The following is a 24,466-nucleotide window of genomic DNA, read 5'->3' on the forward strand; positions in this document are numbered from 1 at the left end:
ATGGAATGTGCTGCTCCGTGGGGACCGCCTAACCTTCGGACTCTCTAGTCAGAGTCGTCTCTGCTTTCTGATCCTGACCCACCGTGGAGGATGAAGACCTGGTGCTAACGGGACTACTGACCAATCGCGTGAACATAGAAGACCTCAAAGGACAAACGGGGTCATAAGTCAGAGAATACAGAGTGAATGTTATGTCCTGTCTCCAGGACAGACGCCATACCTGTGATCAGACTGGAGACCAGTAAGGGGAGAACTAGCATCTGCAGCATTCTCATCAACAGCTCTCCAGGGAAGGAGAAGTACTTCATCTGGCGATAGGTCATCTTGTAAGGGCGCAGCGTGAATCCCAGAACAATCCCTGCAGAGAGAGGACAGCGTTATCTCCCTGTGGCGAAGCAGAGGCAGCCTGAGAGGGTTAGAGCTACACACCTACGATCACGGCCCCCACTGTAAAGAGCACAGAGCCATTCTTCCTGAGGAAAGCCTGGACGTCCTCTTTGGAGATCTCCTCCACTTTCCTCTTGGCCTTCATTGTCCGGATGTGAAGGCTTTCCCTGAGGCGCTGCATCCTGCTGAGTGAAGCACAACATGCCATGATCATGAGGCTGTCCATCAGCAGCAGGCGTCTGCAGTGGGCATCAAGGACGTGCTTACAGGATAGGACTCGGACTTCAGGCCCAATACTCCAGCACCCTCTACCTGTGCAGGCCTCAGGCCTACCCACCTGTACCTCTCCCCGTCGGGTACATGTATCAGCCCTTGTCTGTGTGTCAGTGGTGCTACACACCTTTGGGGTTTAAGGATGAGAGTCCTCAGCTTGTTAAAGTGTCACCTGAGAGGAGCGAGTGGATGGAGTCGCCCAACAAACGACTTGTTTGGTGTCGCTTCAATCTGTGAACCTTCCGTAGACATTAGCGCCCCCAGTGGTCTGGGCCACCGGCTCATGCTCCTGATGGGTGCGGACTGCCTCACTGGTTCTGCATGTAACACATTGACACAGCTCTACTCCGCCAGGACACCCTGAACCGGGTCAGTCTGCCAAGTGGTCTGCTGTTTACCTCAGGCTGACAATCCACCCACAAAGGACCTTCTGTGGGTCCAGGGACCCAACAGGACAACGATGAGCGCTCCATGTGGACGACATGAAGGACATTAGTACACCGATGGAGTTCTACTGTCACAGGGAACACGCGGAGAGAAGTGTCACTATCTGTTGCTAGCTTATTTTAACTTCAGCAGAACTTTAGATCAGATGAGGTTCACATGAGGTACACATGAGGTACACATGATGTATACATGATGTACACATGATGTACACATGATGTACACATGAGGTTCACATGAGGTTCACATGAGGTACACATGAGGTACACATGATGTTCACATGAGGTACACATGAGGTACACATGAGGTTCACATGATGTACACATGAGGTTCACATGAGGTACACATGAGGTTCACATGAGGTACACATGAGGTGCACATGATGTACACATGAGGTACACATGAGGTACAGATGAGGCACACATGAGGTTCACATGAGGTACACATGAGGTGCACATGATGTACACATGAGGTTCACATGAGGTACACATTAGGTACACATGATGTATACATGATGTACACATGATGTACACATGATGTACACATGATGTACACATGAGGTTCACATGAGGTACGCATGAGGTACACATGAGGTTCACATGAGGTACACATGAGGTTCACATGATGTACACATGAGGTACACATGAGGTACACATGAGGTACACATGAGGTTCACATGAGGTTCACATGATGTACACATGATGTACACATGATGTACACATGAGGTTCACATGAGGTTCACATGAGGTTCACATGAGGTACACATGAGGTTCACATGAGGTACACATGATGTACACATGATGTACACATGAGGTTCACATGAGGTTCACATGAGGTACACATGAGGTACACATGAGGTTCACATGAGGTTCACATGAGGTACACATGAGGTACACATGAGGTTCACATGATGTACACATGAGGTACACATGAGGTTCACATGATGTACACATGAGGTTCACATGAGGTTCACATGAGGTACACATGAGGTACACATGAGGTACACATGAGGTACACATGATGTACACATGAGGTACACATGATGTATACATGATGTACACATGAGGTTCACATGAGGTTCACATGAGGTTCACATGAGGTACACATGAGGTTCACATGAGGTTCACATGAGGTACACATGAGGTTCACATGATGTACACATGAGGTACACATGAGGTTCACATGAGGTTCACATGAGGTACACATGAGGTACACATGAGGTACACATGATGTATACATGATGTACACATGAGGTTCACATGAGGTTCACATGAGGTTCACATGAGGTACACATGAGGTTCACATGAGGTTCACATGAGGTACACATGAGGTACACATGATGTACACATGAGGTTCACATGATGTACACATGAGGTACACATGAGGTTCACATGAGGTACACATGAGGTTCACATGATGTACACATGAGGTTCACATGATGTACACATGAGGTTCACATGAGGTACACATGAGGTTCACATGATGTACACATGAGGTACACATGAGGTACACATGATGTACACATGATGTATACATGAGGTACACATGAGGTACACATGAGGTACACATGAGGTTCACATGAGGTACACATGAGGTACACATGAGGTACACATGATGTATACATGATGTACACATGATGTACACATGATGTACACATGAGGTACACATGAGGTACACATGATGTATACATGATGTACACATGATGTACACATGATGTACACATGAGGTTCACATGCTGTACACATGAGGTACACATGAGGTACACATGATGTTCACATGAGGTACACATGAGGTACACATGATGTACACATGATGTTCACATGAGGTACACATGAGGTTCACATGAGGTTCACATGAGGTACACATGATGTTCACATGATGTACACATGAGGTACACATGAGGTTCACATGATGTACACATGAGGTACACATGAGGTACACATGAGGTACACATGATGTACACATGAGGTACACATGAGGTACACATGATGTATACATGATGTACACATGATGTACACATGAGGTTCACATGAGGTACACATGAGGTACACATGAGGTACACATGATGTTCACATGAGGTTCACATGAGGTACACATGAGGTGCACATGATGTACACATGAGGTACAGATGAGGCACACATGAGGTTCACATGAGGTACACATGAGGTGCACATGATGTACACATGAGGTTCACATGAGTACACATGAGGTTCACATGAGGTTCACATGAGGTACACATGTGGTTCACATGAGGTTCACTTGAGGTACACATGAGGTCACATGAGGTCACATGAGGTACACATGAGGTACACATGATGTACATGAGGTTCACATGAGGTTCACATGAGGTACACATGAGGTACACATGAGGTTCACATGAGGTACATATGAGGTACATGAGGTCACATGATGTACACATGAGCCATGAGGTTCACATGGATCACATGAGGTTCACATGATCTCATGAGGTTCACATGAGGTTCACATGAGGTTCACATGAGGTACACATGAGGTTCACATGAGGTACACATGAGGTTCACATGATGTACACATGAGGTACACATGAGGTTCACATGAGGTTCACATGAGGTTCACATGAGGTTCACATGATGTACACATGAGGTACACATGAGGTTCACATGAGGTACACATGAGGTACACATGATGTACACATGATGTACACATGAGGTTCACATGAGGTTCACATGAGGTTCACATGATGTACACATGAGGTACACATGAGGTTCACATGATGAGGTTCACATGGATCACATGAGGTTCACATGATTTACATGAGGTACACATGAGGTTCACATGAGGTACACATGAGGTACACATGATGTACACATGAGGTACACATGAGGTTCACATGAGGTTCACATGATGTACACATGAGGTTCACATGAGGTACACATGAGGTACACATGAGGTTCACATGAGGTACACATGAGGTACACATGAGGTACACATGATGTACACATGAGGTACACATGAGGTTCACATGATGTACACATGAGGTACACATGAGGTACACATGAGGTTCACATGAGGTTCCATGGTACATGAGGTACACATGAGGTACACATGAGGTACACATGATGGTACATGATGTTCACATGAGGTACACATGAGGTTCACATGAGGTACACATGAGGTACACATGATGTACACATGATGTACACATGAGGTTCACATGAGGTACACATGATGTACACATGAGGTACACATGAGGTTCACATGAGGTACACATGATGTACACATGAGGTACACATGATGTACACATGAGGTTCACATGAGGTACACATGAGGTTCACATGAGGTACACATGAGGTACACATGAGGTTCACATGAGGTACACATGATGTACACATGATGTACACAAGAGGTACACATGAGGTACACATGATGTACACAAGAGGTACACAAGAGGTACACATGCTGTACACATGATGTACACAAGAGGTACACATGCTGTACACAGGAGGTACACATGCTGTACACAAGAGGTACACATGAGGTTCACATGAGTTACTCATGAGGTTCACATGATGTACACACGAGGTACACAAGAGGTACACATGCTGTACACAAGAGGTACACATGAGGTTCACATGATGTTCACATGAGGTACACAAGAGGTACACAAGAGGTACACATGATGTACACATGAGGTACACATGCTGTACACAAGAGGTACACATGATGTACACATGAGGTACACATGAGGTTCACATGATGTACACAAGAGGTACACATGATGTACACATGAGGTACACGTGAGGTACACATGATGTACACATGATGTACACATGAGGTACACATGAGGTTCACATGATGTACACATGATGTACACATGAGGTACACAAGAGGTACACATGATGTACACATGAGGTACACATGAGGTTCACATGAGGTACACATGAGGTTCACATGAGGTACACATGATGTACACATGAGGTACACATGAGGTACACATGAGGTACATGATGTACACAAGAGGTACACATGATGTACACATGAGGTACACGTGAGGTACACATGATGTACACATGATGTACACATGAGGTACACAAGAGGTACACATGATGTACACATGAGGTACACATGAGGTTCACATGAGTACATGATGTACACATGAGGTACACATGAGTACATGAGGTACACATGAGGTACACATGAGGTACACATGAGGTTCACATGAGGTACACATGATGTACACATGAGGTACACATGCTGTACACAAGAGGTACACATGATGTACACATGAGGTACACATGAGGTTCACATGAGGTTCACATGAGGTACACATGAGGTTCACATGATGTATACATGATGTACACATGAGGTTCACATGAGGTTCACATGAGGTACACATGATGTACACATGATGTACACATGAGGTACACAAGAGGTACACATGATGTACACATGAGGTACACATGAGGTTCACATGAGGTACACATGAGGTTCACATGATGTACACATGAGGTTCACATGAGGTTCACATGAGGTTCACATGAGGTACACATGATGTACACATGATGTACACATGAGGTACACAAGAGGTTCACATGAGGTTCACATGAGGTTCACATGAGGTACATGATGTACACATGATGTACACATGAGGTACACAAGAGGTACACATGATGTACACATGAGGTACACATGAGGTTCACATGAGGTACACATGATGTACACATGAGGTACACATGATGTACACATGAGGTACACATGATGTACACATGATGTACACATGATGTACACATGAGGTTCACATGAGGTTCACATGAGGTACACATGAGGTTCACATGATGTACACATGAGGTACACATGAGGTACACATGATGTACACATGAGGTACACATGAGGTTCACATGAGGTACACATGAGGTTCACATGAGGTACACATGATGTACACATGAGGTACACATGAGGTTCACATGAGGTTCACATGAGGTACACATGAGGTTCACATGATGTATACATGATGTACACATGAGGTTCACATGAGGTTCACATGAGGTTCACATGAGGTACACATGATGTACACATGATGTACACATGAGGTACACAAGAGGTTCACATGAGGTTCACATGAGGTTCACATGAGGTACACATGAGGTTCACATGATGTATACATGAGGTTCACATGAGGTTCACATGAGGTTCACATGAGGTTCACATGAGGTACACATGAGGTACACATGATGTACACATGAGGTACACATGAGGTACATGATGTACACATGAGGTTCACATGAGGTTCACATGAGGTTCACATGAGGTACACATGAGGTTCACATGAGGTACACATGATGTACACATGAGGTACACATGATGTACACATGAGGTTCACATGAGGTTCACATGAGGTTCACATGAGGTTCACATGAGGTACACATGAGGTTCACATGAGGTACACATGAGGTACACATGATGTATACATGATGTACACATGATGTACACATGAGGTTCACATGAGGTACACATGAGGTTCACATGAGGTTCACATGAGGTTCACATGAGGTACACATGATGTACACATGATGTATACATGATGTACACATGAGGTTCACATGAGGTTCACATGAGGTTCACATGAGGTACACATGAGGTACACATGAGGTTCACATGAGGTACACATGAGGTACACATGATGTACACATGAGGTTCACATGAGGTTCACATGAGGTTCACATGAGGTACACATGATGTACACATGATGTACACATGAGGTTCACATGAGGTTCACATGAGGTTCACATGAGGTACACATGAGGTTCACATGAGGTACACATGAGGTTCACATGATGTACACATGATGTACACATGAGGTACACATGAGGTACACATGAGGTTCACATGAGGTACACATGAGGTACACATGAGGTACACATGAGGTACACATGAGGTTCACATGATGTACACATGAGGTACACATGAGGTACACATGATGTATACATGAGGTACACATGAGGTACACATGAGGTTCACATGAGGTACACATGAGGTACACATGATGTACACATGATGTACACATGAGGTACACATGAGGTACACATGATGTACACAAGAGGTACACATGAGGTACATGATGTACACATGAGGTACACATGAGGTTCACATGAGGTACACATGATGTACACATGAGGTACACATGAGGCACATGAGGTACACATGATGTACACATGAGGTACACATGAGGTACACATGAGGTTCACATGAGGTACACATTAGGTACACATGATGCACATGAGGTCACATGAGGTACGTGAGGTTCACGTGAGGTTCACATGTTGTTCACGTGAGGTTCACATGTTCACGTGAGGTTCACATGTTCACGTGAGGTTCACATGTTGTTCACATGAGGTTCACATGTTGTTCACGTGAGGTTCACATGTTGTTCACGTGAGGTTCACATGAGGTTGACATGTTCACATGTTGTTCACGTGAGGTTCACATGAGGTTCACATGAGGTTCACATGAGGTACACATGAGGTACACATGAGGTTCACATGAGGTACACATGAGGTTCACATGAGGTACACATGAGGTACACATGAGGTACACATGATGTACATGATGTACACATGAGGTTCACATGAGGTACACATGAGGTTCACATGAGGTACACATGAGGTTCACATGAGGTTCACATGAGGTACACATGATGTACACATGAGGTTCACATGAGGTTCACATGAGGTACACATGAGGTTCACATGAGGTACACATGAGGTTCACATGAGGTACACATGAGGTACACATGAGGTACACATGAGGTTCACATGAGGTACACATGAGGTACACATGAGGTACACATGAGGTTCACATGATGTACACATGAGGTACACATGAGGTTCACATGAGGTTCACATGAGGTACACATGAGGTACACATGATGTACACATGATGTACACATGATGTACACATGAGGTTCACATGAGGTACACATGATGTTCACATGATGTACACATGAGGTACACATGAGGTTCACATGATGTACACATGAGGTACACATGAGGTACACATGAGGTTCACATGAGGTACACATGAGGTTCACATGAGGTACACATGAGGTACACATGATGTACACATGAGGTACACATGAGGTTCACATGAGTTACACATGAGGTTCACATGATGTACACATGAGGTACACAAGAGGTACACATGCTGTACACAAGAGGTACACATGAGGTACACATGAGGTTCACATGAGGTACACATGAGGTTCACATGATGTACACATGAGGTACACATGAGGTACATGATGTACATGAGGTACACATGATGTACATGAGGTACACATGATGTACACATGATGTACACATGAGGTACACAAGAGGTACACATGATGTACACATGAGGTACACATGAGGTTCACATGAGGTACACATGAGGTACACATGAGGTTCACATGAGTTACACATGAGGTTCACATGATGTACACATGAGGTACACAAGAGGTACACATGATGTACACATGAGGTTCACATGAGGTACACATGAGGTACACATGAGGTTCACATGAGGTACACATGAGGTACACATGAGGTTCACATGAGGTACACATGCTGTACACAAGAGGTACACATGAGGTTCACATGATGTTCACATGAGGTACACAAGAGGTACACATGATGTACACATGAGGTACACATGAGGTTCACATGAGGTTCACATGATGTACACAAGAGGTACACATGAGGTACACATGAGGTACACATGATGTACACATGAGGTACACATGAGGTTCACATGAGGTACACATGATGTACACATGAGGTACACATGATGTACACATGAGGTACACATGAGGTACACAAGAGGTACACATGAGGTACACATGAGGTTCACATGAGGTGCACATGATGTACACATGAGGTACACATGCTGTACACAAGAGGTACACATGAGGTACACATGAGGTTCACATGAGGTACACATGATGTACACATGAGGTACACATGAGGTTCACATGAGGTTCACATGATGTACACAAGAGGTACACATGATGTACACATGAGGTACACGTGAGGTACACATGATGTACACATGATGTACACATGAGGTACATGAGGTACACAAGAGGTACACATGAGGTACACATGAGGTACACATGAGGTTCACATGAGGTACACATGAGGTTACACATGATGTACACATGAGGTACACATGCGGAACACATGAGTACATGAGGTACACATGAGGTACACATGAGGTTCACATGAGGTACACATGAGGTACATGAGGTACACATGCTGTACACATGAGGTACATGGTACATGATGTACACATGAGGTACACATGAGGTTCACATGATGTACACAAGAGGTACACATGATGTACACATGAGGTTCACATGATGTACACATGAGGTACACATGCTGTACATGAGGTACACATGATGTACACATGAGGTACACATGAGGTACACATGAGGTACACATGAGGTACACATGATGTACACATGATGTACACATGAGGTACACAAGAGGTACACATGATGTACACATGAGGTACACATGATGTACACATGAGGTACACATGCTGTACACAAGAGGTACACATGATGTACACATGAGGTACACATGAGGTTCACATGCTGTACACAAGAGGTACACATGCTGTACACAAGAGGTACACATGATGTACACATGAGGTACACATGAGGTTCACATGAGGTTCACATGATGTACACAAGAGGTACACATGCTGTACACAAGAGGTACACATGATGTACACATGATGTACACAAGAGGTACACATGCTGTACACAAGAGGCACATGAGGACACATGAGAGCAGAGGTACACATGAGGTAACACCATGAGCCCTGTGACACAGTTTCAGATTGATGAACACTTTGAGTGATGAAGATCATCATGATGCGTTAACATTGTCCCTTATCTCAACGTTGGCTCCTCTTCGCCTGTAGAGAGTTCCTGCTGAGCAACAAGGTTCCTGGTGATAGACGAGGGGCCACCAGGTTCCTGGTGATAGACGAGGGGCCACCAGGTTCCTGATGATAGACGAGGGGCCACCAGGTTCCTGATGATGAGCGAGGCCACCAGGTTCCTGATGATAGGCACCAGGTTCCTGATGATGAGCCACCAGGTTCCTGATGATAGATCACCAGGTTCCTGATGAGACGAGGGGCCACCAGGTTCCTGATGATAGACGAGGGGCCACCAGGTTCCTGATGATAGACGAGGGGCCACCAGGTTCCTGGTGATAGACGAGGGGCCACCAGGTTCCTGATGATAGACGAGGGGCCACCAGGTTCCTGATGATAGACGAGGGGCCACCAGGTTCCTGGTGATGAGCGAGGGCCACCAGGTTCCTGATGATGAGCGAGGGGCCACCAGGTTCCTGATGATAGACGAGGAGCCACCAGGTTCCTGGTGATAGACGAAGGGCCACCAGGTTCCTGGTGATAGACGAGGGGCCACCAGGTTCCTGATGATAGACGAGGGGCCACCAGGTTCCTGGTGATAGATGAAGGGCCACCAGGTTCCTGGTGATAGACGAGGGCCACCAGGTTCCTGATGATGACGACCACCAGGTTCCTGTGATAGATGAAGGCCACCAGGTTCCTGATGATAGAGCGAGGGCCACCAGGTTCCTGATGATAGACGAGGCCACCAGGTTCCTGATGATAGATGAAGGGCCACCAGGTTCCTGATGATGAGCGGGCACCAGGTTCCTGATGATGAGGGGCCACCAGGTTCCTGGTGATAGATGAAGGGCCACCAGGTTCTGATGATGACGAGGCCACCAGGTTCCTGATGATAGACGAGGGGCCACCAGGTTCCTGATGATAGACGAGGGGCCACCAGGTTCCTGGTGATAGACGAGGGGCCACCAGGTTCCTGATGATAGACGAGGGGCCACCAGGTTCCTGATGATAGACGAGGGGCCACCAGGTTCCTGGTGATAGATGAAGGGCCACCAGGTTCCTGGTGATAGACGAGGGGCCACCAGGTTCCTGATGATAGACGAGGGGCCACCAGGTTCCTGGTGATAGATGAGGGGCCACCAGGTTCCTGATGATAGACGAGGGGCCACCAGGTTCCTGGTGATAGATGAAGGGCCACCAGGTTCCTGGTGATAGATGAAGGGCCACCAGGTTCCTGGTGATAGACGAAGGGCCACCAGGTTCCTGGTGATAGACGAGGGGCCACCAGGTTCCTGGTGATAGATGAAGGGCCACCAGGTTCTTGGTGATAGACGAAGGGCCACCAGGTTCCTGGTGATAGACGAGGGGCCACCAGGTTCCTGGTGATAGACGAGTGGCCACCAGGTTCCTGGTGATAGACGAGGGGCCACCAAACTAAGGCTGCATGAGGAACATGAGGTCAGGATAACCAAGATGAGACGACTCTCAACACGTTGGAGCATCATCAGCAAAATGCTGGTTTCTCTCCTCTTTTCCTCCTTCTGTTTCATGGTTTGTGGAGATCTGGATCGTGGTCTAACTACTAATTATTCATACATGTTCTATTGATCATCTGGTCACATGACATCTATTGTTCATCTGGTCACATGACATCTATTGTTCACCTGGTCACATGACATCTATTGTTCATCTGGTCACATGACATCTATTGTTCACCTGGTCACATGACATCTATTGTTCATCTGGTCACATGACATCTATTGTTCATCTAGTCACATGACATCTATTGTTCACCTGGTCACATGACATCTATTGTTCATCTGGTCACATGACATCTATTGTTCATCTGGTCACATGACATCTATTGTTCATCTGGTCACATGACATCTATTGTTCACCTGGTCACATGACATCTATTGTTCATCTGGTCACATGACATCTATTGTTCATCTAGTCACATGACATATATTGTTTATCTGGTCACATGACATCTATTATTCATCTGGTCACATGACATCTATTGTTCATCTGGTCACATGACATCTATTGTTCACCTGGTCACATGACATCTATTGTTCATCTGGTCACATGACATCTATTGTTCATCTGGTCACATGACATCTATTGATCATCTAGTCACATGACATCTATTGTTCACCTGGTCACATGACATCTATTGATCATCTGGTCACATGACATCTATTGTTCATCTGGTCACATGACATCTATTGATCACCTGGTCACATGACATCTATTGTTCATCTGGTCACATGACATCTATTGATCATCTAGTCACATGACATCTATTGTTCACCTGGTCACATGACATCTATTGTTCATCTGGTCACATGACATCTATTGATCACCTGGTCACATGACATCTATTGTTCATCTGGTCACATGACATCTATTGATCATCTGGTCACATGACATCTATTGTTCACCTGGTCACATGACATCTATTGTTCATCTGGTCACATGACATCTATTGTTCACCTGGTCACATGACATCTATTGTTCATCTGGTCACATGACATCTATTGTTCATCTGGTCACATGACATCTATTGTTCATCTGGTCACATGACATCTATTGTTCATCTAGTCACATGACATCTATTGTTCATCTGGTCACATGACATCTATTGTTCATCTGGTCACATGACATCTATTGTTCACCTGGTCACATGACATCTATTGTTCATCTAGTCACATGACATCTATTGTTCATCTGGTCACATGACATCTATTGTTCATCTGGTCACATGACATCTATTGTTCACCTGGTCACATGACATCTATTGTTCATCTGGTCACATGACATCTATTGTTCACCTGGTCACATGACATCTATTGTTCATCTGGTCACATGACATCTATTGTTCACCTGGTCACATGACATCTATTGTTCACCTGGTCACATGACATCTATTGTTCATCTGGTCACATGACATCTATTGTTCACCTGGTCACATGACATCTATTGTTCATCTGGTCACATGCCATCTATTGTTCATCTAGTCACATGACATCTATTGTTCATCTGGTCACATGACATCTATTGTTCATCTGGTCACATGACATCTATTGTTCATCTAGTCACATGACATCTATTGTTCACCTGGTCACATGACATCTATTGTTCATCTGGTCTCATGACATCTATTGTTCATCTGGTCACATGACATCTATTGTTCATCTGGTCACATGACATCTATTGTTCACCTGGTCACATGACATCTATTGTTCACCTGGTCACATGACATCTATTGTTCATCTGGTCACATGACATCTATTGTTCACCTGGTCACATGACATGGGACTTCAATAGTAGGTAGACGATCAATAGAGAAAATCACAGGGCGGCGCCACCCTGTTATAATGGTAGGGCAAACACTGTATTGTATCTGATTTATTTGGGATGGTTATGTGTAGTGTGTACATCTTTTATCATGACATTTAAAGGACATCATTATTCTGGAAGGATCCATCTGAAGCTGGTATCTTCCTCACCACAGCTCCTCCTCCTCCTCCTCACTACACGCTGTATCTATAAAACAATCAGCAGTTGAATGGATACGCATCGTCTCCCTCGGGACGTGTTATAGTTTGAGCTCATTCCACAGAGTAAAGGACAATTATCTGGTGGAGCTGGTAATAAGTGACCTCACTGCATGGAGCATGTTCCCTGGAGAGATGAAGATAATGATATTATAATACCGCTCTAAGCAGGTCATTCCTCTCCTCACGGTCACCTCATGAATGAAAGGGTTCTGATGGTTCTGATCAGCTTCATGTGAACACGGACTCTTCTGTTGCTCTCCGTGTTCTCACCGGTCAACAGGAAGCGGATTCACACTGAGGCCATGTGCCGGACTCTGGAGGAGCACAAGTTCTGGATGGGGGGCAGACGGGTCCAGAGATTGATCTGCAGACTTGATCATGTGGTCCACATGTTCCCATCGGAGAGGTCACCTTGTGGTTCTGGTGGGTGCCCGTCCTGTTGGTGGAGGATCCACTCAGTGATGGTGTGCTGGGAGCAGACTGGAGGAACCAGATCAGTGGCTCCTGAGACCTCTGAGGATCTCAAAGCCTCAAGGTGAGAAAGGGGTCCATGTGGACACCCCCGTAACCTGGCTGGGCCAGCGCCGTGTGAGGGCCTGGCTGCTGTAGCTGCCGGGGTCCTGCAGGCCTCGACTAGACCTCCTCCTGGGTCTGGCCAAGCGCTCTACATGTTGGAGTAAACCAGGACTCATTGTTGTCTGGAGGAGGTCACGTGGGTTCTGAAGCCCAGTTCTGGGTCTGCAGACGCTGTGACCGGTGAAGCAGTTAGATCCCCGACTCCGCTAGCCCATATGCCCTTGAGCAAGGCACTCAACCCACAATGTCTCCTGCAGCTGTGTGTGGATGTTGATGGACAGGTGGAACCGTAGCTCCTCCCATCAGGGGGTGAGTGATGTCATGGAGGGTTAAAGTACAGGGCCATTCATATATTGTACACAATGGCAATTTGAAATATTGATTATTGGAAACAGTTTTCCCAATAGTTTTGAAACCTCTCGACCTGCATAAAGTATTTAACTGAATAAATAAAGCGTAATACTTGTGTAGTTGTCTGGGGGACTGTTGCCCCCCGTCCGTCTGTAGTCCGGACCAGCCTGGATTTATTGACCCCCACCAGCCGAACGAGAGGAGTGTCTGGTCGTCCTGTTGTGACCCTTCCGATATTGTTTGGGGCCTTGAACGCATCAGGGAACACGAGCCGCTCCGTCGCTTCGCGTTACGTAGCGTACGTAGCAGGTCGCGTAGGACGCACGTACGGTGTTGCCTGTGCCGCTGTAGTCGCGGGTTTAGCTCGCGTACCGAGCGGTTCTGACCCGAGCCGCGTGGCCCAGCTCCGGGTGGCGGGAAGAGTTAACCCAGCGGACCGTGGAGAAGAACCGCCGCGAGCTCCACGGCGCGCGCTGACCCGGTTGGTATGCTCAGCCGGTAGCGTAGCGCTCCTCATACGGAGGCAGCCTGCGCGAGGCAGCCTGCGCGAGCCACCGAGCTGCTGCTCCGCGCCCGAAGAACCCTCAAGTCGGAGGGTCGTCTACGTTACGAAGCGGGCCCGAGCCGCCCGGGACACCCGGTGACCTACTTCTGTGGACAACAGGAGGAGTGACGTCACGCTCGTTCAGCACGTGCGCCCGGACATGCGCGTGAGTCGATGGTCCTGTGTGCGGTCACAACAATGAGTCGTCGCTCCGCGGTCAGCCTGCTGCGCCTCGGGACTCGAGCCGTCGGCCTGCGGTCCGGAACCCCCCCTCGGCCGGTCCACCTTCCAGCCCGCTGCGCCTCGTCGGAACCGGAAGCGGCTTTCAAACCGGAGCGCGTGGCCGTCGTGACGAAGACGACCCGGTACGAGTTCGAGCAGCAGCGGTACCTGTACGCGGGGCTGTCCGAGGAGGACTTCAAGCAGCTGGTGAGAGGACGTCCAGGCTCGTGACCGCGCACGCTGGACCAACTGTGACCCTGTGTGTGCGTGTGTTTGTGTGCGTGTGTGTGCGCGCGCTTTGCAGCTAGCTATGAAGGGCTCGAGCTACAGCGGCCTGCTGGAGAGACACAGCATCCACACCAGCAACGTGGAGCACATCGTGAGCAGCCTGCGGTGAGGACGTGAGGGGATCTGGATCCTGGAGGGTCAGCAGTACTCCTGGAGGGTCAGCTGGACTCCTGGAGGGTCAGCAGGACTCCTGGAGGGTCAGCTGGACTCCTGAAGGGTCAGCTGGACTCCTGGAGGGTCAGCAGGACTCCTGGAGGGTCAGCTGGACTCCTGGAGGGTCCTAACATGATGTTCTTCTTCTGTCTCTACAGGAGAGAAGGCATCCAGGTGCGAGTGGTGAAGAGAGGAGAGTATGATGAAGAAGTAGTGCGGTGGGCCGACACCATCATCTCTGCTGGAGGTAGTTTATTATTATAATTATTACTATTATTGATTCATTAATAATGCAGTATGTAAGAATTAGAGATGCACCGATCAGGTTTTTTGTGCCGATCACTGAAATCAGTATCTGCCGATCCGATAATACCGATCACGGTGTTGATTGAAGCATTCTATTTATTGTGTAGCATTAGTGCTATGAGGACTATGAGGAAATACATATATAAAGCAACTCAAACATTTAAGAAATTACAGATTTCTTTAAACATTTAGGACTTTTACTTTGAAAAATGTCCTAATTGATCCATTACAATTGTTTGATTGCTATTGTAGGGGATTTCAGATATGTATGGAACACATCTGCATCATTCATTTCCTGGAACTCTTGGGGAGATCTATATACAGGACTTTTCTTAACATACAAAAGTCTGACTTATTTTTATAAACTCTTCCTTGGTACAGTAAAAATGTTTTAATGTTAGCATAATTTAAGCTAAATCTCAGAAACGATCTATAAAGATACTAAATCAGTTAATTGTTTACTTTTATATGCTAGTGTATGATTTGTCGACATCTTATTTTGAAAAAAACGGATGTTGTTTCACGTGGTTCTTTCCGCTAACTTTGCAAAACCGGATGTTGTCACTTAAATCCTTCCGCTAACTTGATCAAACCCTCTTAGCTCCCGATGGAATGTGTTTAGCGTGAGCATCTCTCGGGGCAGACATGTGAGAGTCGGCTGAGTCGACCCAGAGATTCAACTCGGGGGACGGGGACGCCGCTCGGTGGTGAGGATCCCCTCTGACCTCTGACCTCTGCGGCCCTCGTCGGGCGCATCGTCTCCGTTGCGGTGCGCGGCGATTGAAATGTCTGATAGTTCTCGCATATTTTACGTCATCTGATCGGCCGTTTTGAGAACGCCGATCAAAACCGATAATGGGAATATCGGCCGATATGGATCGGCGCCGATCAGATCGGTGCATCCCTAGTAAGAATCCATTCACTCAGGACATGTTTCATATCGACGCCATGTGAATGAACACTGACTGGAAAGGACCACGTGAACACAGGTGAAGGCTGACACACACACACACACTACACACACACACACTGCACGCTCTCTCACTGTGTGTGTGTCAGGTGACGGGACGATGCTGCTGGTGGCCAGTAAGGTGTTGAACCAGGACAAACCGGTGGTGGGCGTGAACACCGACCCTGAGAGGTAACACCTGACCTTTGAGGGGATCCACGTCCTCGCTTCTATTCGGCTGAATCCATGTCTCTGTTTCCACTGAAGGTCAGAAGGTCATCTGTGCCTGCCTGTGCACTACACTCATGCCTTCCCAGAGGCGCTGCAGAAGCTCTGTCGTGGTGAGTTCAGGTGCGTATTTACTATTTACCCACAAACTGTCCTCGTTGTACTTCTTTCAGTGAGCGGCAGCAGCTTGTCCCGCTCACTGGTGACGAGCTACCAGCTGCTTCCAACATATATAATATATATATAAGATATATAATATGTATAAGATATATAATATATATCTATGTATAATATATATCTAATATGTATAATATATATAAGATATATAATATATATCTAATATGTATAATATATATCTAATATGTATAATATATATAAGATATATCTAATATGTATAAGATATATAATATATCTATGTATAATATATATAAGATATATAATATATATATAATATATATCTAATATGTATAATATATATAAGATATATAATATATATCTAATATGTATAATATATGTATAATATATATCTAATATGTATAATATATATCTAAAATATATCTAATATGTATAATATATATATAATATATATCTAATATGTATAATATATATTTAATATGTATAATATATATATAATATGTATAATATATATCTAATATGTATAAGTTATATAATATATATCTAATATGTATAATATATATAAGATATATAAAATATCTCTAATATGTATAATATATATCTAATATGTATAATATATATCTAATATGTATAATATATATAAGATATATAATATATATAATATGTATAATATATATCTAATATGTATAATATATATAAGATATATAATATATATCTAATATGTATCATATATATCTAATATGTATCATATATATAAGATATATAATATATATCTAATATGTATAATATATCTAATATATCAACAGCTACAGGAGCTTGTCCTGCTCACTAGTGACGAGGTACCAGCTGCTTCACCACCAACATATATAATATATATAATACATCAACAGCTGGAGCGCTGCCGTTAGCCCAGAGCTAGAGTCCTGTTGTCTGGATGAGCTCCCTGGGTTCAATACGCCCAGAGCTGTGTCTGCAGGCGCTGTGACCGAGTCATCCAGCTGTGTGTGTGGAGGCCTCCTGGAGGCCACTCCTCAGAGGTCACTCCTCAGAGGCCACTCTTCAGAGGCCTCCTGGAGGCCACTCCTCAGAGGTCACTCCTCAGAGGCCTACTGGAGGTCACTCCTCAGAGGCCACTCCTCAGAGGTCTACTGGAGGTCACTCATTAGAGGCCACTCCTCAGAGGTCACTCCTCAAAGGTCTACTGGAGGTCACTCCTCAGGTCACTCAGAGGTCACTCCTCAGAGGTCACTCCTCAGAGGCCACTCCTCAGAGGTCTACTGGAGGTCACTCCTCAGAGGTCACTCATTAGAGGCCACTCCTCAGAGGTCACTCCTCAGAGGTCTACTGGAGGTCACTCCTCAGGTCACTCAGAGGTCACTCCTCAGAGGTCTACTGGAGGTCACTCCTCAGGTCACTCAGAGGCCACTCCTCAGAGGTCACTCCTCAGAGGTCTACTGGAGGTCACTCCTCAGGTCACTCATTAGAGGCCACTCCTCAGAGGTCACTCCTCAGAGGTCTACTGGAGGTCACTCCTCAGAGGTCACTCCTCAGGTCACTCATTAGAGGCCACTCCTCAGAGGTCACTCCTCAGAGGTCTACTGGAGGTCACTCCTCAGGTCACTCAGAGGTCACTCCTCAGAGGTCTACTGGAGGTCACTCCTCAGAGGTCACTCATTAGAGGCCACTCCTCAGAGGTCTACTGGAGGTCACTCCTCAGAGGTCACTCCTCAGAGGCCACTCCTCAGGTCTACTGGAGGTCACTCCTCAGAGGTTACTCCTCAGAGGTCTACTGGAGGTCACTCCTCAGAGGTCACTCATTAGAGGTCTACTGGAGGTCACTCCTGCTCGTAGAAGAGATGATCTGCTGATTGTTCTTCATGAAAGAGTTCCTGGGTCAGACGCATTCCTCTTGTTACTGTTCCTCTAAATGAATCCTGTCACTCTGTATCAGACCCTCAACAGATTGTGGCATGAATACATTGAGTGACCTCTGTGACCTTCCGCTAACTTTATCAAAACCCTCTCACTCCCGATGGAATGTGTTTAGCGTGAGCATCTCTAGGGGCAGACATGTGAGAGTTGGCTGAGTCGACCCAGAGATTCAACTCGGGGGACGGGGACGCCGCTCGGTGGTGAGGATCCCCTCGTGGTCCTCTCACTCTGCGGCCCTCGCCGGGCGCATCGTCTCCGTTGCGATGCGCCGCGATTGAAATGTCTGATAGTTCTCACAGATGTTACGTCATCTGATCGGCCGTTTTGAGAACGCCGATCAAAATCGATAATGGGAATATCGGCCGATATGGATTGGCGCCGATCAGATCGGTGCATCCCTAGTTATCAGCAGTGAAGCTCCAAGGGGCCTCTGCTGACCTCCTCAGGTGCTCACCCCGCTGTAGACCTCTGAGGACCTGGAGGCCTCGTCACAACTCCTTCCATCTCTTGTAGCTTTCTGGAGCTGTGATACTGCATCACAGGTGTGGTCCAGTGGACACCTGTGGTCAGTACAGGTGCTTTCACTAGTGTGAAGCTCTAACCTTCTAACCTCTAACCTAGGGTTATTTGGGAGTTTTTCCTGGTCCGATGTGAGGTTTTGGGACAGGGATGTCTATGTGTACAGATTGTAAAGCACTCCGAGACAAATTTGTAATTTGTGAAATTGGGCTATACAAATAAATTGAATTGAATTGACCTGATGGAACTGTGTCCTCAAAGACTCTGACCTCTGACCTCAAAGACTCTGACCTTAAAGACTCTGACCTCCCTGTTTCAGGTGGCTGTGGCGCCAGAGGATCCGTGTGCACTTTGAGGGCACCGGGATCAAGCCCACCTCCGTGGACCTGCACGAGCAACAGCTGAGCCTGGAGCAGCACAGCCAGGCCCACCGCACCACGGACAGCCGGCGCGGTGTGTGTGATGCCTGAACTGACCTCTAGGGGGACGAGGAGCCACTGAGCAGCTTTGTTCTCTTGCACCTCTAACTTCTATTGGTCCTCTCAGGACAATGGACTAACTTCTATTGGTCCTCTCAGGACAATGGACTAACTTCTATTGGTCCCCTCAGGACAATGGACTAACTTCTATTGGTCCTCTCAGGACAATGGACTAACTTCTATTGGTCCTCTCAGGACAATGGACTAACTTCTATTGGTCCTCTTAGGACAATGGACTCACTTCTATTGGTCCTCTCAGGACAATGGACTCACTTCTATTGGTCCTCTTAGGACAATGGACTAACTTCTATTGGTCCTCTCAGGACAATGGACTCACTTCTATTGGTCCTCTCAGGACAATGGACTAACTTCTCGTTGTCCCCTCAGGACAATGGACTAACTTATATTGGTCCTCTCAGGACAATGGACTAACTTATATTGGTCCTCTCAGGACAATGGACTAACTTCTATTGGTCCTCTCAGGACAATGGACTAACTTCTATTGGTCCTCTCAGGACAATGGACTAACTTCTATTGGTCCTCTCAGGACAGTGGACTAACTTCTCGTTGTCCCCTCAGGACAATGGACTAACTTCTCTTGGTCCTCTCAGGACAATGGACTAACTTCTCTTGGTCCCCTCTCATCTGACGGTGGTCTTGTGTGGTCCTGTTTCTGTAATGCGATGTCCTCTCTACTGACTCAGGGACAGGAACCCTCCATGACGGCTTCTCCAAGACCAGTCTGCTACCTGTCAGGAGCCTGAATGAAATCTTCATCGGAGAGTCTCTGTCCTCCAGGTACCTGGTTGTCTCAGTAACATGACCCTGACCCGACGGTGTGGTGACCTCGTGAACCCCATGTTGCTCCACAGGGCCTCCTACTATGAGATCTCTGTGGATGACGGCCCGTGGGAGAAGCAGAAGAGTTCAGGAATCAGCATCTGTACAGGAACCGGGTCCAAAGCCTGGTAAATCCTCTCCTCGTGGGGCTTCATGGTCCACTTCAGTACCTCAGAGAGGGTTAGCCTTATTATACAGTTGGTTCTGTTAGCAGAGTTTAAAGATGCAGCCTGTGGGCCTTGAGTCTGATTTAAGGAACTCAGTTGTTGTTGTTTTCTATCTCAATTTGTAATATTAGAAATGAAACCTGAAGAAAAAGTTATTCTCTTGACTTACTTGCAAGAGTAATGAGGCTCTGAAGATTTAATACTAGGACGAGCTGAAGGGAACATCCTCCCTCCTGCTCCTCAGGATGGAGCTCCCCTCTAGGGTCACCCCCCCTCTAGGGTCACCCCCCCTTTAGGGTCACACCTCCTTAAGGGTCACCCCCCCTCTAGGGTCACCCCCCCTGCTTAAGGGTCACCCCACCTTAAGGGTAACACCTCCTTAAGGGTCACACCTCATAAGGGTCACACCTCCTTAAGGGTCACACCTCCTAAGGGTCACACCTCCTCAAAAGGCCACGCCTTCTTGTTCTACGCCCCCTCGTAAGGGTCACGCCTCCTCGTAGAGGCCACGCTCCAACAGAAGCCGAGGGTTCTGGTTCTGGTCCTGTTCTCATCCCTAAGTGCTGACTGTGTTCCGTCTGTCAGGTCGTACAACATCAACAAACTGGCTGAGCAGGCGGTGGAGGAGGTTCTCCTGATCGGTGCGTACGTCTGCTGCTCGGGATGTAACGTCGAAATACTAAATACTGGACCTCTGACCCCTGACCCGTGTCCTCTTTACAGGGAAGTCTCAAACGGGTCTGGAGATCCCGATTAACCGTGACCTCATCGAGAAGGGTAAAGAGGGTCCTCTTGTTTATTAGACACGCACATAGTGTGTCACTTTGTCTGAGTGTGTGCGCGTGTGTGTGTGTGTGTGTGTGTGTAGTCACTGATGAGTACAACGAGTCTCTGGAGTTCCGGCCCGATGACCGCCGGTTGTTCTACAGCGTCAGAGAACCCATCGTGAACCGCGTGTTCTCCAGCAGTCGCCAGCGAGGCTTCGCCAGCAGGTCAGTGGACGCTCCTCGGCCCGGCAGCGGTCCAGTGAGAGCTGTGACGGTACCGTTGGTTCTGCTTCAGGGTGTCGGTCCGCTCGCGCTGCTGGGACGCCTGCATGGTGGTGGACGGAGGGACGTCCTTCGAGTTCAACGACGGCGCCATCGCGACCATCAGCATGAGCAAGGAGGACCAGCTCCGGACCGTGGTTCTCCAGCCCTGAAGGAGTCCTTGAGCGGTGGTGGTTCTGCCTTAAAGAACGGACCGTGGTTCTCCAGCCCCGAGGGAGTCCTTGAGCCGTGGTGGTTCTGCCTTAACGAGAGGGGTCGTTGTTACCAGGGTTTTAATAAATGTGTGCTTTTTAGTCTTTTCAAATCTCCGTCTCTTGCTTTGTATTCTTGGTTCTGTCACAACCGGTTCTGATAGTCCATGTTGTGCATGTTACAAGACTGAACACTTAGCGGGTTCTATTCATAGATGGGCTGTGATACCTGTCGAGCCATGATGGTGGTTCTGAAAGGTAAGAATGAATTATAGTTTTTATTGTCAGACGCTCTGCGTCTCCAGAGCAACATCATGACATCAATAACCATCATGACATCAATAACCATCATGACATCAATAACCATCATGACATCAATAACCATCATGACCTCATCAATAACCATCATGACATAAATAACCATCAATGACATCAATAACTATCATGACATCAATAACTATCATGACCTCATCAATAACCATCATGACATAAATAACCATGACATCATCAATAACCATCATGACATCAATAACCATCATGACATCAATAACCATCATGACATCAATAACTATCATGACTTCATCAATAACCATCATGACCTCATCAATAACCATCATGACATAAATAACCATGACATCATCAATAACCATCATGACATAAATAACCATCATGACATCATCAATAACCATCATGACATAAATAACCATCATGACTTTATCAATAACCATCATGACATCATCAATAACCTGATCTGATACCTAGAAGCACTCCTCTGACAGCTCTTGGCTCTCTGGGAGGACAAGTAAACATATCATCCAACTTTTAAATTATACTAAAAACTATTAATTTATTTTGATTAGTTCCCATGTATTTATTGTCAGGGTGCGCACCAATCCACCCGGGGCCACGTGTCAGCTCCGGGTGCACACTGAGGTACACACTGAGGTACACATTGAGGTACACACCGAGGTACACACTGAGGTACACATTGAGGTACACACCGAGGTACACACTGAGGTACACCCTGAGGTACACACTGAGGTCCACACTGAGGTCCACACTGAGGTACACACCGAGGTCCACACTGAGGTACACACTGAGGTACACCCTGAGGTACACACTGAGGTCCACACTGAGGTACACGCTGAGGTCCACACTGAGGTACACGCTGAGGTCCACACTGAGGTACACACTGAGGTACACATTGAGGTACACACCGAGGTACACACTGAGGTACACATTGAGGTACACACCGAGGTACACACTGAGGTACACCCTGAGGTACACACTGAGGTCCACACTGAGGTACACCCTGAGGTCCACACCGAGGTCCACACTGAGGTACACACTGAGGTACACACTGAGGTACACACTGAGGTCCACACTGAGGTACACCCTGAGGTACACCCTGAGGTACACGCTGAGGTACACGCTGAGGTACACCCTGAGGTACACACTGAGGTACACACTGAGGTACACACTGAGGTACACACTGAGGTACACACCGAGGTACACACCGAGGTCCACACCGAGGTACACCCTGAGGTACACCCTGAGGTACACACTGAGGTCCACACTGAGGTACACCCTGAGGTACACACTGAGGTACACACTGAGGTACACACTGAGGTACACCCTGAGGTACACACCGAGGTACACACTGAGGTCCACACTGAGGTACACCCTGAGGTACACACCGAGGTACACCCTGAGGTACACCCTGAGGTACACGCTGAGGTACACGCTGAGGTACACACTGAGGGGCGGCGTGTGATTGAAGTCACGCGGGGGCGAGTCACGTGGTCACTCTGTCATGGAGATGGTCTGTGGCTGTAAACATGGCGCGCACGTAAAGCATCTCATGATTCAATGAACGCCTTCATGATCATGATGAGGACTCGATGAAGATCCATTTAGAAAACATGGTATGTTCCATCTTCAAGCAAAGTAGAAGGCTAGTTAGTTA

At 46.8% G+C, this 24,466-nt stretch overlaps 2 protein-coding genes across 2 annotated transcripts in view; one reads left to right on the forward strand and one right to left on the reverse strand.

The window, feature by feature from the left end:
* LOC130205493 (excitatory amino acid transporter 1-like) overlaps positions 1–568 on the reverse strand; it is a 30,659-nt gene extending 30,091 nt beyond the window's left edge. The window contains exons 1-2 of the mRNA XM_056432915.1: positions 430–568; positions 221–358 (exon numbers count right to left, since the gene is read on the reverse strand). Coding sequence (XP_056288890.1) covers positions 221–358; positions 430–568 — 277 coding nt within the window. The remainder of the gene's footprint in view (positions 1–220; positions 359–429) is intronic.
* A 14,186-nt stretch (positions 569–14,754) lies between these two features.
* nadk2 (NAD kinase 2, mitochondrial) lies at positions 14,755–22,607 on the forward strand. Its single transcript, XM_056432940.1, has 12 exons — positions 14,755–15,471; positions 15,569–15,657; positions 15,864–15,952; positions 17,071–17,152; positions 17,228–17,311; positions 20,094–20,227; positions 20,958–21,051; positions 21,126–21,221; positions 21,846–21,901; positions 21,984–22,037; positions 22,129–22,252; positions 22,323–22,607. Exons 1-12 carry the CDS (start codon positions 15,217–15,219, stop codon positions 22,459–22,461), a joined length of 1,296 nt encoding a protein of 431 aa, XP_056288915.1. The 5' UTR covers positions 14,755–15,216; the 3' UTR covers positions 22,462–22,607.
* The last annotated feature ends 1,859 nt before the right edge of the window (positions 22,608–24,466 follow it).

This window comes from Pseudoliparis swirei, chromosome 15 (assembly GCF_029220125.1).
Source record: "Pseudoliparis swirei isolate HS2019 ecotype Mariana Trench chromosome 15, NWPU_hadal_v1, whole genome shotgun sequence".
Lineage (NCBI taxonomy): Eukaryota > Metazoa > Chordata > Actinopteri > Perciformes > Liparidae > Pseudoliparis > Pseudoliparis swirei.

What these genes read in the sequence shown, in the direction of transcription:
- nadk2 (XM_056432940.1), top strand. Translation starts at nt 15,217, where the DNA reads ATGGTCCTGTGTGCGGTCACAACAATGAGTCGTCGCTCCGCGGTCAGC. An exon ending in CACCACGGACAGCCGGCGCG is followed by an intron (nt 20,228 to 20,957) that starts GTGTGTGTGATG and finishes CTACTGACTCAG; the next exon opens with GGACAGGAACCCTCCATGAC. An exon ending in CAGCGAGGCTTCGCCAGCAG is followed by an intron (nt 22,253 to 22,322) that starts GTCAGTGGACGC and finishes GTTCTGCTTCAG; the next exon opens with GGTGTCGGTCCGCTCGCGCT.